Raw genomic sequence first — 14842 nt, forward strand, 5'->3', positions numbered from 1 at the left:
CCTCACGGATCACACTCGCGCAGTGATACCTGAACGCTCGAGGTATTATAACGAGTGTAGAGACCTCCGATTAGTCAGTCTGCATTTGTCTGCACCAGTCTATAGTCAAGTTTCAGTCTGCGCCTAATAATATTATCATATTCCTGTACATATCCATGAAGATAAATGAATAGACACTTTGTCAAGTATCAGAGATATGTGAGAATAACATTAACGTACCAAGTCCAAAGGAACTTCAGATGGTCAATTGTAAATAGCATCCAGAACCAAGTTTTTTCATGCTTGTTATTATTTTAATAAATATGTGTGAAAATTAATCAAGTTCTGCATAAAATTGGTCACCGTCACTCTGCTACTCTAAGCGTGCGAGTGGCACTTCTGTCGTCTGACCTAACGTCAGAAGATAAACACGCCACGACAAGACCACGAGACATATTGCTGACACTGGCCTACTTCCTTAGAGCGACAAGTCAAATAATCTGATGGTGTGTGTACCGAAGGTCTTACAGTACGCACACCACTGGACTGATCGGGCCTTACTTTCCGAACAGCCCTCGTATGTCAACAATCAGCCATCAATGGTGCGGACTTCCCAGATGTAGGCCAGAGTGTATATACAGTATATGTGTGTACGCGCGCGCGCGTGTGTGTGTGTGTATGTGTGTGTGTGTCCGTGTTATGTGCTGGGCCAGCAGGAGAAGTCGGGAGCAGTGGAGCGCGGGGTGGGGGCGGTGTCGGTCGCGGGTACCTGGTCGGTGTCGTCGGTGGCGGAGAGCGCCAGGTCTGAGGAGGCGGCGCGCCGGCTGGAGGCCCAGGCGCCGCCCCCGCAGCCGCCCCCGCCGCCCGCGGCCGCCGCCCCCCTGCAAGCAGCGAGACAGGCGGCTGTAGCGCCTACAGCCCTCGGGGCCACTGCGGCTGGCGCGCTCCGGGGCGGATGCTCACCTACTGCAGCCGGGCCCGTCCGCGCCCAGACACACGCCCGAGTCCTCGCTGGGCGTCCTGAACTCGTCGGGTTCGCTAAGCGGCGCCGCCACGGCCACCGGGAACTGGCACGGCCGCTGCTGCGAAAACACGCCCACGCAGCCGCCGACGCCGGCGCCCGCCTCCCAGCCGCCCGCGCAGACCGGCGCCTCCTCGCCCTACACACAGCCCTCTCTGCTTCACAACACACACCACACTCTCGCTCTTCCTCGCCGTATCTCTCTACTTATCAGCCGTCTGCACGCTGTTCTCACCAGTACCCCACCTGTCACTACACGAGACTCTTTATAACACCTGTCACTAACTTCGAAGCCTAGAGCTCGACATATTTGCACAAATATCCCTAATCAATATCTGCGAATCACGAATCCAGAATAAGATTTTCACTCTGCAGCGGAGTGTGCACTGATACGAAACTTCCTGGCAGATTAAAACTGTGCGCCGGACCGAGACTCGAACTCGGGACCTTTGCCTTTCGCGGGCAAGTGCTCTACCAACTGAGCTACCCAAGCACGACAAACGCCCCGTCCTCACAGCTTTACTTCTACCAGTATCTCGTCTCCTACCTTCCGAACTTTACAGAAGCTCTCCTGCGAACCTTGCAGAACTGGCACTCCTGAAAGAAAGGATATTGCGGAGAGATGGCTTGGCCACAGCCCGGGGAATGTTTCCAGAATTAGATTTTCACTCTGCAGCGGAGTGTGCGCTGATATGAAACATCGTGGCAGTTTCATCTGAGAATCATGTTCATTTGAGTGTGTCTTTACGTTCCGCAAAATCTGATAAATACATGATGCAGACCGCCCACTCGAGCACGTTAACGTAGCTTATTCACCTGTGTTTACAAACTGAGCTACTCTCACACTGGCGATTTGTCGACCTTCCAATCTGGGTGATTTGTGAAGCCACCCTCTCCAATACTGGCGAACTGTAGCATGTGCGAAGCGTAACTAGCGTGGAAAATATTTCGTACAACTGAAGATAGGTAACCCAGTGTACAGCATCCACCACAGATGATGTAAGTTGGGTTGCCTAACTTAAGGTGTATGAAATATTTTCCAGGCGAGTTTCATTTTACCAAAAATGTATCATTACGACATCAAAATTTGGTTAATTAGAGATTAACAAGTCTTTGAGGATAGTAATTAAATTTGACAGTGAACACATGGTGTGTTGGGGGTGGGGGGTGGGGGATCCCTCGGTTTTTAAAATAATTGAAAAGCCACGATCGCTTTAATATCGTTTACTGGAGTGTGCTGAAACCGGTCATCTAATAAACGATATTGAAGGGATCATGGCTTTTCAATTATTTTAATTAAATTTGACTATAGGTTAACTCGTGATTTTACGTGTTTTCCAAGGGTGGACGAGAGATACCAAATAGACATTAATGATGCCTTGGTAGAGTGCATAATTTTTGGTGGTTGTAATTGCAGTTAATTCAGAAGTTAGTAACTGTCACCAAGATGGCGTTTTGTGTTGTAACATAGCCCTTTGTGCTATGTCGAGACGGTATTTCACACAAATATAAAGCAGGGAGGTGACAGTGAATCTGTTTTGCCTGTGTCAGGCAACCTAACGTAACCGAGAAGTCTGTCCAAAACTGTTCAAATGAGCACAGTTAGATTGGATATGGAGAGTAGAGCCCTGTGCGCAATCGGACGTTTTCTTCCATTCATACGGTTTTATATAACGCCCATAGCAAGAGCTCTACCTCACTGGTATCCGAGTTGTTCTGCCGTCAAGACATGTTTCCGTGGCTGGTATAGTCATTCGCCAGACCACATGGTCCGACCGTCCAGGTGCTACTGAGTGCTACGGGCATCAAAAAGTCTAGTGTTGGTGTTTGGTCGGAGAACGAATTAATGACCCTGTCGTTCGCTGGTTGCGACAACCAGATTATCCGGAATTACAACCGCAGCTCGTAATTACGATCGCGTCTGGACCACCGAACCTACATGCCGCCGATAAAGTAATCTGCTACATTCTACTGCCATGTACCGTCACTAGACAGTACCTCTCTCACACTCCTACATGCTTTTTTTTACTCGTTATGTATGGGTCCTGTCACTACTTTTGAGTGTACTTTTTATTGATCGGTCGAGAGTTGTTCCTTGGTCCAGTAATAACTATCTCATATCCAGGCACTTCTGCCGCCTATTTCAGTGCCTTTTTATCGCGTGATATGCTATCCACTAAATTTATCTACATCTAATACCGGCTCCCAGGTTGATGCCATATTTTTCGATTTTCGAAACGCGTTCGACTCAGTTCCGCAGTGTCGCTTGCTCCAAAAAGTGCTCACTTACGGTCTATCCGATTACATATGCGGTTGAATAGGAAGGTTTCTAACAGACAGAGAGCAGTATGTTGGCCTGAATGGCGTGACGTCAACAGAAATAAGCGTAACTTGAGGTGTGTCCCAGCACTGCTTAATAGGTTGGCTGCTATTTATGATTTACATAAACGATCTCGTTGATGGCATTGACAGCTGCATTAGACTGTTTGACGATGATGCTGTAGTCTACAGGAAAGTAGTATCACACGAAAGTTGCGAACAAATCAATGAGGACTTGCAGAAAATAAATACGTGGTTTAATGACTGGCAATCTCTCAATATTAGTAAGTGTAATTTACCGCGTATAACAAGGTGAAAATCCTCATTAATGTACGAGTAAAAAATAAATGCCCTGTCTTTGGAAGCGGTAAAATCCGTCAAGTATCTGGATGTGACTATTCTAAATGATCTCAAATGGAATGATCAGATTACACACAAGTAACGGGCAAGGCGAACTCTATAGGTAGAATCCTGAAGCAATGCTGTCTGTCAACAAAGGAAATTACTTACAATACGTTGGCTCGTCCCGTCTTTGAGTATTGTTCGTCTGTATGGGACCCTTACCAGTTAGGTCTGATTCAAGAGATTGATAGGGCCCAAAGAAGAGCGGCAAGATTCGTGACTGGTACATCTAGCCATTGCGAGAGCGTTACAAATATCATAGAAAGTTTGAAGTGGGACACACTTGCAGATAAGCGACACTCTAAACGGAAGGGGCTGCTCACTAAATTCCGAAATCCGATCTTCGCCGAGGATGTAGAGCATATATTATTCCCACCAACTTTTAAATCACGCAATGATCACCATACAAAGATAAGGGAGATTAGAGCTCGTACTGAGGCGTTCAGTAGTTTTTCCCTCGCGCGATCCGCGAGTGAAACAGAGGGGGGAATATGACTTTGGCGCGAATTGTGCCCTCCGCCACACACCGCTTGGTGACTAGTGGAGTATATATATATATATATATATATATATATATATATATATATATATATATATATATATATATATATATATATATCTGCACATCTACAAATTGCAAAGTTTTAAGAATAGGCTTGTATTGTACAATGGTGGTACTTACATTCTACCGTGATGTATATCCTTCTTAAATAGTCCCCTTCTGACTGAACACCCCGACTCCAGCAGTGTTTCCACTTTTGGAAACATTCCTGGAAATTTTTTGCCTGAACTGTATTAAGGACGCTCTCCGTATTTGCCTGGATCTCTTCAATCAAGTCAAGTCGCTTCCCTTCCAGTGAAAATTTCATTTAGGAAACAGGCAGAAGTCTGCAGGGGCCAAATCAGAGGAATATGGCGGTTGTGAAAGCACAGGAATTTTGAATTTGGTCAAAAATTCAACGACAGAGAACGCATGACGAGCCGGGGCATTGTCATGGTGTAACACTAACTCTTGTTTTTCCACAATGCAGGCCTTTTCTTCCACGCCTTTTCACGCAAACGCTAAAGGACACATTTTTAGTATTCCTGGTTAATTGTCTGTCCTCCAGGGGTAAATTCATGATGCACAATACCTGCAGAATCGAAAAGAAATCACCAAGATTGTCCTCACCTTCGGCCAAATTTGGCGCGCTTTTTTCGGTTGTGGTGATACTGGAGTCTTCCACAGTGAGACTGGACTTTGGTTTCAGTATCATATCCATATACCCAGGATTCGTCACCTGTAATTACACTACTTCAGAAATCTGGGTCACTTTTAGTCCGGTTAATCAGTTCTTGGCACACTTCAAGACTTTAATATCTTCAACATTTCGCGGCCCTGTCAGCAACTGTGTGAATATTAATTTTAATTTTAATAATTAACAGCCTCAGTTGCATTGTTTATCTAGAATTTACCTAGTTTTCAGTCGGGATAACCCAACCTTCTTCAGAATAACAATATCTACCGTTTGTCCATAGTGGACATCGTCAAGCTAAGACTACAAACCCATAAATTATCGTCAGACTATAAAATTTATCTGGAACTGCCTCAGCCCCATTTCGCGACTGCGATGGCTGCCGCATCGATGAAAGCAGATTCTGCTTGCACGCAAGTGATGGTCGTTTGCGAGTACGACTTTGGCCTGGTTAGCGCTGTCACGTAGAGTGCATTCGTTCAGGACGCAACGGCCCCAGGAGTGCACTAAGCTACAACTCTCGTTCGCCTTTGGAGTTTGTGTAGGAGACCTAACCAGCGCTCGGCACGTGCAGAATGTTGTTAGATCCGTTCTTCTGCCGTTCTTGCAACTGAATAATGCTCGCCCACACACTGTCCTTGCAACTCAACACACTCTGGAACATGTGCAGCAAATTACATGTCCAGCACGATCTCCTGACATGTCTCCGGTCGAGCACGTGTGGGATATGATGGGACGAGAAGTGACTCGTACGATTTGTCAACCAACAACTCTTAAAGAACTAAGTGAACAGATAAAGCAGCTGCGGAATAACGTATCCCAGGAGAGTACTGGCCATCTGTAAGATCGACTGGATGCCACAGTCAGCGCCAGCATTGCCACCCATGGTGGCTAAACCTCATCCTAATATGGGTGTTTCTAGAATGACATGTTCACTCTCCAGCGGAGTGTGCGCGGATGTGAAACTTCCTCGCAGATTAAAACTGTGTGCAGGACCGAGAGTCGAACAAGGGACCTTTGCCTTTCGCGGGCAAGTGCTGTACTATCTGAGCTGCCCAAGCACGACTCACGCCCCGTCCTGGTTCGCAGGAGAGCTTCTGTAAAGTTAGGAAGGTAGGAGAAGAGGTACTGTCAGAAGTAAAGCTGTGAGGACGGGGCGTGAGTCGTGCTTGGGTAGCTCAGATGGTAGAGCACTTGCTTGCGAAAGGCAAAGCTCCCGAGTTCGAGTCTCGTTCCAGCACACAGTTTTAATCTGCCACGAAGTTTCATGGGTGTTTCTGCATGGGTTGATGCCAGGTACCTCAGAACCCCTTGTGCTATTGCTCTGTAAATGTAATCTTTTCGTGTGCTCCATATGCACTTTTGGAACAATAAATCTTGAATGAATTAGAAACCCCTAAAGGTTGTACTATTTTTTCTTACAGTGTAATTCCAGAGATTTTCTGTGTGATTAATATGGGGAGTTTCAGTGGACCATTCGAGATGCGACAGTGCACCTGAGTGTTCATAAAACGTGGATCGGCTTGAACTGTAACCTTCACACACTGCCAATTAAGCCTCATTCAGCCAACGGTGAATCAGTGTCATACATATTTGAAAAGAGGCAAAATCGCATTCGCCGGCCCATACTACATGCTTCCACATGTTGTTTGCTGTAGCGAAGAAGTACTGTTTCGAGCAATAACCTTTTCTTTATGTACCCGACTGCAAATATCCATTGCGTCAGAGGTGCCTGGTATCAATGAATTGTTTTCTAGGAACTGCTGAGTAATATCTTTGTCGTTCCGGTACGGAGAGACACTGACGAGCCAAAACATCAAGGCCGTGTTGGACCACCTTTGGAAAGCAATACAAAAGTGATTCTGTGTGGTACGGATTTGACAAGTGTTTGTTTGGTTTATCTGAGATATACACGCTGGTCGGAAAGAGTAGGAAAAGCTGGAAAGATGTTGCAGGGGAGGCTGTGCTGAGAAATAAATTATATATGCAGACTGAAGTGCCGACCGAAAATTTGTACTAAGGCCTGAATTCGAACCCAGTCCTCCCGCTCACCAGGCAGATGGAATAACCACTACACCACCCTGGCACAGTGGCTTGGCGCAACTGCACGGACTTCCTTAGAACGCCTCTCTCCAGAATACAAATTCCTACTGAAGCGTCAGTCCACTTGGCATTACCCCTAAACTCGAACAAGATTGCAGAGGATCACCAAGAGTATTGTAATGGCTCTTCAGCATTAAATGAAACGGGGGATCCTGCCTCAAACCTAACCTAGGCATAGGCGTTTTAATTAAATGAAACTTTATAATTCCAGAGACCTTTTCAAGTCTCATATCCATGTTGTATATATGCAGAGTAACGTTCAGAATCTCGGTTTTCGTACAACATTCAATTCGGTATATACATGTTTCAGACTTGAAAAGGCCTCTGGAACCATATAGTTTTCTTTGAGAAATAATTGCTAAGAAAAAAGGTCGATACGTTGCTTTGTTTCGACTTATTTAGCATTGACATCAACCAATCAGGTTTTCGCACGTGCAAATTGAAGCAGCCTGCCAGAGGCAGTATCGCCAAACGTGTTCTGTGTTTGGTTTCACCCAACACAATAAACGTAGGTTTGGTCACTAACTAAAATTTATCACTTAGAAAAAGGTACATTTTTACTGATAATGAGCATTTGAACAAGTGGTAACTCACGGATCCAAACATGTCTGAGCATTATCGCATTTTAGCGCCTGCAAATCTGTGAATTTTCGCTCTCAACGACCTGATTGGCTACCTTCAGTGCTAAATAACTAGGAAACGATGCAACATATCTTATTTTTTTCTTAAAGATTATTTCGCAGCAAAAGCTCCTCTTAAACAGCCTTACAAACTTCCCAGACTGTTTCTGACCACCCTCCAATTCCCATATATTCTGGCCGGAAGGTTAATGGGTGCGGAGTTGGCGCGTCTCAGACGTGTTCCAAGGATTAGAGATTTGGAGAGTTTGATGACAAAGACTTGAACGTGAGGTCTCTGTTAGGCCCCTCAAAGCACTGTGAATTGGTCCTTTTGGCATAGTTAACCTGCTGGTCGACGCCGTTGCTTGGAGCAAAACATCAAAGATTAAGGCATGGATGTGGGGCACAATATTGTTCATGTAGATCACAGCTGTCATGGTGCCTAGCATCACCACCATAGGTGAATGTCCGCCATAGCACAGTACTGTTCCCATTGACCCGTGTCCCTGACGCAGTGTATGTTCCGAAGACACGTTCGTTTCGATGCTGGCATATTAGGACACGGCCATCAACATAAAAACATGATTCATTCGGCTATACGAGACATTTAAATGGGTTCGCGGTCCAGTTGCGGTAATTCCGAGCCCACTGAAATCGTAATTAAAGATGTAATGGGTGTCAACATGGGAACACGTGGCAGTCGCCTGCTACGGAGCCACGTGCTCAACAATGTGCGCTAGACGGTGTGCTTCTTAACAACTGTCTCTGCCCCCATTTGTAAACCACATCTGCCACATATGACCAACTATCACGCTTTTCAGTGCAGGCAAAAGCTCGACCCCCCACGTTCGACGATGCGCAGCGGACGCCCAACACCTTGTCGACTGCTAGGGATTTCACCCTCCCTTAAATTCGTAGTAATAGACGGAAAGTCATCGAGTAAAACAGAAGTAATATCCGGCGTTCCCCAAAGAAGTGTTATAGGCCCTCTATTGTTCCTGATTTATATCAAAGACGTAGGAGACAATCTGAGAAGCCGTCTTAGATTGTTTGCAGATGATGCTGTGAGTTAGAGTCTTGTAAAGTCATCAGATGATCAAAACGAATTGCATAATGATTTAGATATCTGTATGGTGCGAAAAGTGGCAATTGACCCTGAATAAGGAAAAGTGTGAAGTTATTCACATGAGTACGAAAAGAAATCAGCTAAAATTTTGATAGCGCGATAAATCACACAAATCTGAAGGCTGTAAGTTAAACTAAATACTTCGAGATTACTATTACAAATAACCTAAATTGGAAAGATCACATAAATAATGTTGTAGGTAGAGAAAAAGAAAAATTGCGATTCGCTGCCGGAACATTTAGAAGTGCTACAGGTCTACTAAAGAGACTGCTTACACCACACTTGTCCGCCCTATTCTGGAGTATTGCTGTGTGGTGTGGGATCCGCATCAGGTGGGACTGACGGATGAAATCGAAAAAGCACAAAGAAGGGCAGCTCGTTTTGTATTATCGCGAAATAGGGGAGACATGATACGTGAATCATTAAAAAAAGGCGTTTTTCGTTGCGACTAGATCTTCTCATGAACGTTTCATTCACCAGTTTTCTCCTACGATTGCGAAAACATTCTGTTGGCATACACCTACACAGGGAGAAATGATCATCACGATAAAATAAGAGAAATCAGGACTCGCACAGAAAAATTTCAGCGCTCATTTTTCCCATGTGCCATTCAGGAGTGGAACGGTAGAGAGGCAGCATGAAAGTGGTTCATTGAACCCTCTTCCAGGCACTTTATTGTGAATAGCAGAATAATCACGTAGATGTAGATGTAAATGCTTTCCTTAGATGCACACTAATGTACCACGCGAGGAGCCATTTCCGAGACGATCTCGCCCAGACGCAGGATCATAATAGCAATGTCACCTTTGTCAAAGTACCTTACATTAATTGGATTCTTTCATTTGTGGTCACGTATCGTTGCTCCGCTTACGTAATTTCCTTCCCGCGTCACGCGTCCTAAACGCTGAAAGGCGGAGCTCAGTATGGCGATGGGCACTCGTCCTAATGTTTTGGCTCATCAGTGAACTACGCGGTTCATTTACCGCAAAGCATTCATAAGCCTGGTTTCGTCTATACGCCTGGTACAAGTCCTACAGCAACTACAGCGCTTGAAAGTGACCAACGCGCTCTTTTAGGGGGCTATGAACACACTCTACGAAGAAAACGAAGGTAAAAAATAGACGCTCCACGAAAAAAATAGACGAACCGGGCGGAAATCGGTACATGTGATGTACATGTAAAGACAGTATCAGATGATTTATTCAAGAGAAAGAGCTTCACAAACTGAGCAAGTCAGTAATGCGTTGATCCACCTATGGTCCTTATGCAAACAGCTTTTCTGCTTGGTGCCGAGTTTAGATTGCTGGACGTCCCCCCTGTAATATATTGTGCCAATTTCGTCCAATTGGTGCGTTAAATCTTCGAAGCTCCGAGACGATTTAGGGGCGCTGCTGTTAATACTATAAACGTTCTCATTTGGGGTGAGGACCGGCGACCTTGCAGGTCAATGTAGGATTTGGCAAGCACTAAGACAAGAAGTAGAATCTCTCGCCGTGTGCAGGCGGGCATTATCTTGCAAATGTAGGTCGAGGATGGACTGCCGTGAACGGTAACAGAACGGGGCGTAGGATATCATTTGCGCAACGGTTACAGTACAGTGTACGTCGACGATATTCTACGCTCCGCTTTCTTGCCCTTCTTGGCAAGCCATCCCGGGCTTACACTTCAGGAGGACAGTGCCACCCTGCACACGGCTTGAGTTTCTACTACTTCTCTTCGTTCTTGCCAAACCCTACTTCGGCCAGCAAGGTCGGCGGATCTCTCCCCAACTGAGAGCGTTTAGAGCTTTATGGGCAGTGCCCTTCAACTAGCTCGGGATTCTCACGATCTACAGCGCCAGTTGGACAGAATTTGTCACTATATCCCCCAGGAGGACAATCAACAGTCCTATCAATGAATGTGTAGCCGAATAACGGCTTGCATAAGAGCCAGAGATGAACGAACGCTTTAGTGAGGTGCTCAATTTGTGAAGCTCTTTCTTTTGATTTAATCATTCAATTTTTCTGAAATTATAATTCTTTAGAATTAAGTCACACCTACCGACTTCTGTCCAATTCGGAAAACTCTTTCATTGCGCGTCTGTTTATTTAGTGTGGTTACCTAGTGTCACCATAATATTTGAATATTTCTCCGTTTACATTCGCTATAGCCTCCAATGGATACGCGGTTTTTGACGTTTGGAAATCTCTGTCTAGGTCCCTCAAAAACAATTGAAGTCCTAAAAATTAAGTTGTACCCAGCCAGATATGTGCATCAAACAGGAACAGATATTGTAGACCGTTGACGGAATTCAACTTATTCTTTTCCTTTGCGATCACTGACTTGTGCTGTCAAGGTTCCCACAAAAAAGAAAAAAAATGCCACAGATTGTCTCAGTTCTTCTAAATGTCGACCATCTGGAAATTATGTTCCACTCAGTACAGTCAAGACTGATCGCAGATTCTGAAGAGTAGTGCGAAATTTAATAAAAAGTAGAAAACCGGAAAATGTGAGTGCTAATAAGATTTTACAGCCTAAATCAATCCAAATAGTATGGGAAAGCTAATGAATCAGAAAAAGTAACATATTTCTCTCCCAAACATGACGTCCCACTTAAACGTCTCATCACAATTATCCGGCACGTGATCAATATGGATTATATATTTTCACCCACGCGAAGGTTCCCAAAACTTGTGCCGTACCAAACGCTTCAACTTTCTTTACTCACTGGGAACTGCGCACGTTTTTCCTCCTGTGTTCTCCATGAGATAAGTCCAGTCTTGTGACTACCTCATAAACAAGGAAATGCCAAGTAAGAATACATTAATAACATGGATTACTCTGTTCGTCTAGCTAGTGAGTCGAACAATGCGACTTGACTTTCCGCATTTACATCAATGTCAGTCTCAAGGATAAAATTCTTTGCGAAGTATAATATAGTGAGACAATAACATAGGGACCTTCGTAGAATTTGAGCAAACTGCATTGAAAGCTAAGTCTTTGTGGCTCACGTTTGCCGTAGTTCATTCTCAGTATTATGTTGACACATATATCTGAAGACAGCCAAAAATTTGCGACTGTTGCAGCCTTCAGAGGAACTGCTCATCTGCTGCTTCTTTGCAGGAGTTCCTACTTCAGTCAATATTGATAAAGGCGGGCCGAAGTGCTTAGCGTGTAATTGAATGTGTTTCCGAGCCAGTTATGATGCTACTATGATGAGCTTAATAACATGTCAATGATAGTACCACTTTCGTAACCGTTGTAGGTTATCTCGCTGCGATGACTGAATAAAATCTTCTCGTGCTTCCAGACGCGTCCAGTGTTCATGCAGCCCTGAGTTTTCGATGGAGTGCTCCGTGCCATCGTCACGTGGTAACTGTCTGCTGTGTGTTTCGACACTGAAGCGCCAAAGAAACTGGTATAGACATGCGTATTCAAATACATAGATACTTAAACAGACAGAATACGTCGCTGCTGTTGGAAACGCCTATATATAAGACAACTAGCGTCTGGCGCAGTTGTTACATCGGTTACTGCTGATACAATGACGAGTTATTCAGATATTAGTGAGTTTGAACGTGGTGTTATAGTCGGCGCAAGAGCAATGGGTCACAGTATCTCCGAGGTAGCTATGAAGTGAGGATTTCCCCGTGCGAAAATTTCACGAATGTACAGTGAATATCAAGAATCCGGTGAAACATCACATATGCGACATCGCTGCGGTCGAAAAAAACAGGACCAACGACGACTGAAGAGAATCGATCACGTGACGTAAGTGCAACCCTTCCGCAAATTGCTGCAGATTTCAATGCTGCACCATAAACAAGCGTCAGGGTGTGAACCATTCAACGAAACATCATCGATAAGGGCTTTCGGAGCCGAAAGTTTACTCTTGTAACCTTGATGATTGAACGACACAAAGCTTTACGCCTCGCCTGGAACTGTCAACACCGACATTGGATTGTTGATGACTGGAAGAATGTTTCCTGGTGCAACGAGTCCCGTTCCAAATTGTATCGAGTGGATGGACTGCTGTGGAGACAACTTCATGAATCCTTGGGCTCCATTTGTCAGCAGGGGACTGTTCATGCTGGTGGCGGCTCTGTATTGGTGTAGGGCGTTTGCAGTTGGAGTGATATGGGACCCCAGATACGTCTTGATACGACTCTGACAGGTTCAAAATGGTTCAAATGGCTCTGAGCATTATGGGACTTAACATCTGAGGTCATCAGTCCCCTAAAACTTAGAACTACTTCAACCTAACTAACCTAAGGACATCACACACATCCACGCCCGAGGCAGGATTCGAACCTGCGACAGTAGCGGTCGCGCGGTTTCAGACTGAAGCGCCTGGAACCACTGGGCCACAGCGACCGGCGACTCTGATAGGTGTCACGTACGTAAGCATCCTGTCTGATCAACTGCATCCATTCATGTCCATTGTGCATTTCGACAGACTTGCGCAGTTGCAGCACGACGACACCCCACACGTCTAGAACTGCTCCACAGTGGCTCCAAGAACACATTTCGGGGGTTAAACACTTCCGCTGGCCACCAAACTCCCCAGACATGAACATTATTGAGCATACGTACTTCAGACATTAGTCACGTCCATGGCACGTCGTGCTGCGGCACTTCTGCGTGCTCGTGGGGGTCCTAGACGATGTTAGGCATGTGTACCAGTTTCTTTGGCTCTTCAGTGTATTTATGCTTTTATTTCTCCAGGTGAAGTAGGCTGCTCGTGTTCTGATCCACTGTAGTCAGCGTCTCGTCAACTAAATACCAGATGAACTGGTAGAGAGAGAGGAAGTTAGAATTGGCAATATTTAAACGGGATTTCCAGGATGTCCAGAAAAAAGTTTGAGAGGTTTGTGTACTTTAAAGTGTGAATGTGCCTACAGAGTAAAGCGGACGACTCGTTCCACGTGTCCAGTGTATCTGCGTATCTGCGTTACTGCCGACAGCAGGCTTGCCGCCATCCCGCTGCTGGCCCCGTCCTCATATAGCCATGGTACTGGCTGTGACGTCACTGAGGCTGAGTCCGGCGCCGTTTAAGGGAATCTTTCCGTCCCGCTTCTGCCACGCGCGCTTTAACCACGCTTTGGCTGGTTTCTATGTATACTGTGCTTAATTGCAAATATTATTTATTGTTGGGTGTTATTTAGTATTTTTATTCGATATTGTACGTTTATATTGACTTACGAATTAACAACGACTCGACAATAGAAACATTAGCGTAAATAAACGTCGCATTCGTTGCAAAGAAATTGATTTTAATAAACAAAGGCTGCCCTGCAACCTACGAAGGGTAATTCAGATACATTTGACGAAACTTTTTAACGTTGCGAACAGCAGGAAGTATCCGCTATTCGTGTTACAGGGAAGTTGCTCTTGAATACACTATTCGCTACAAATTCGTGTCAGACTTACAAAATACCTTCGCCACCGAAATTTTATAATCGAGAACTTCTGGTGTGAAGGAAAAGAGAACACAGTTAAACTGCAAAAACAGCGAAAGGTATCTTGTCTATATTTAATGGGACACTGTATGTGAAATCCGCTGACATTTGACATTTTCTGTTTTCTACTCCATAATGTTCTTTGGAATTTCTTGAGACCTTCAAATAATATTTTGAATGTTGACGTGTGACTGTCAAATTTCGTGGTTACGCAAATACTGCCGCAGTTGAGCAGTCATTTCTTGGGAACTACACAGTCTAGAAGGCCGCGAATTGCTTTGTTTTGTGCCTACTACTACGTCTCAGAAGTTGGCATTACGAATAAACAAATCAGTCCTTTGTTTCTGATACTAGTTTTCGTTGCAAGTAGTGTGGTTATCAGTTATTTTTGTAGTAAGCTAACTTCTATTACTTTTTTAAGTGAATAAAACGACTAAGCGTAAAAGTAACTTCAACAAACGCAAATTTGCGGATAACAGATATGTGAGACCTGCATTTTCTTCTGAAGTATTTGAAAACACGTGTGCTAGCAGAGTCAAGCTTTGTGTCAACCTCCACCAAACACTTGGCGTAAATATAGGCAAGTTGAATTTTCTGGC

The 14842-nt window shown here is 44.9% G+C and overlaps 1 protein-coding gene and 1 non-coding gene across 2 annotated transcripts in view; both read right to left on the minus strand.

Moving 5' to 3' along the window:
- Nucleotides 1-676: 676 nt before the first annotated feature.
- LOC126273249 (whirlin-like) overlaps nucleotides 677-14842 on the minus strand; it is a 509290-nt gene continuing 495124 nt past the window's right edge. The window contains exons 7-8 of the mRNA XM_049976794.1: nucleotides 943-1139; nucleotides 677-860 (exon numbers count right to left, since the gene is read on the minus strand). Coding sequence (XP_049832751.1) covers nucleotides 677-860; nucleotides 943-1139 — 381 coding nt within the window. The remainder of the gene's footprint in view (nucleotides 861-942; nucleotides 1140-14842) is intronic.
- On the minus strand, nucleotides 1419-1493 carry Trnas-cga (transfer RNA serine (anticodon CGA)). Its single transcript has one exon. It is a non-coding gene; the product is annotated as a tRNA-Ser (tRNA).

This window comes from Schistocerca gregaria, chromosome 5, assembly GCF_023897955.1.
Source record: "Schistocerca gregaria isolate iqSchGreg1 chromosome 5, iqSchGreg1.2, whole genome shotgun sequence".
Classification (NCBI taxonomy): Eukaryota; Metazoa; Arthropoda; class Insecta; order Orthoptera; family Acrididae; genus Schistocerca; species Schistocerca gregaria.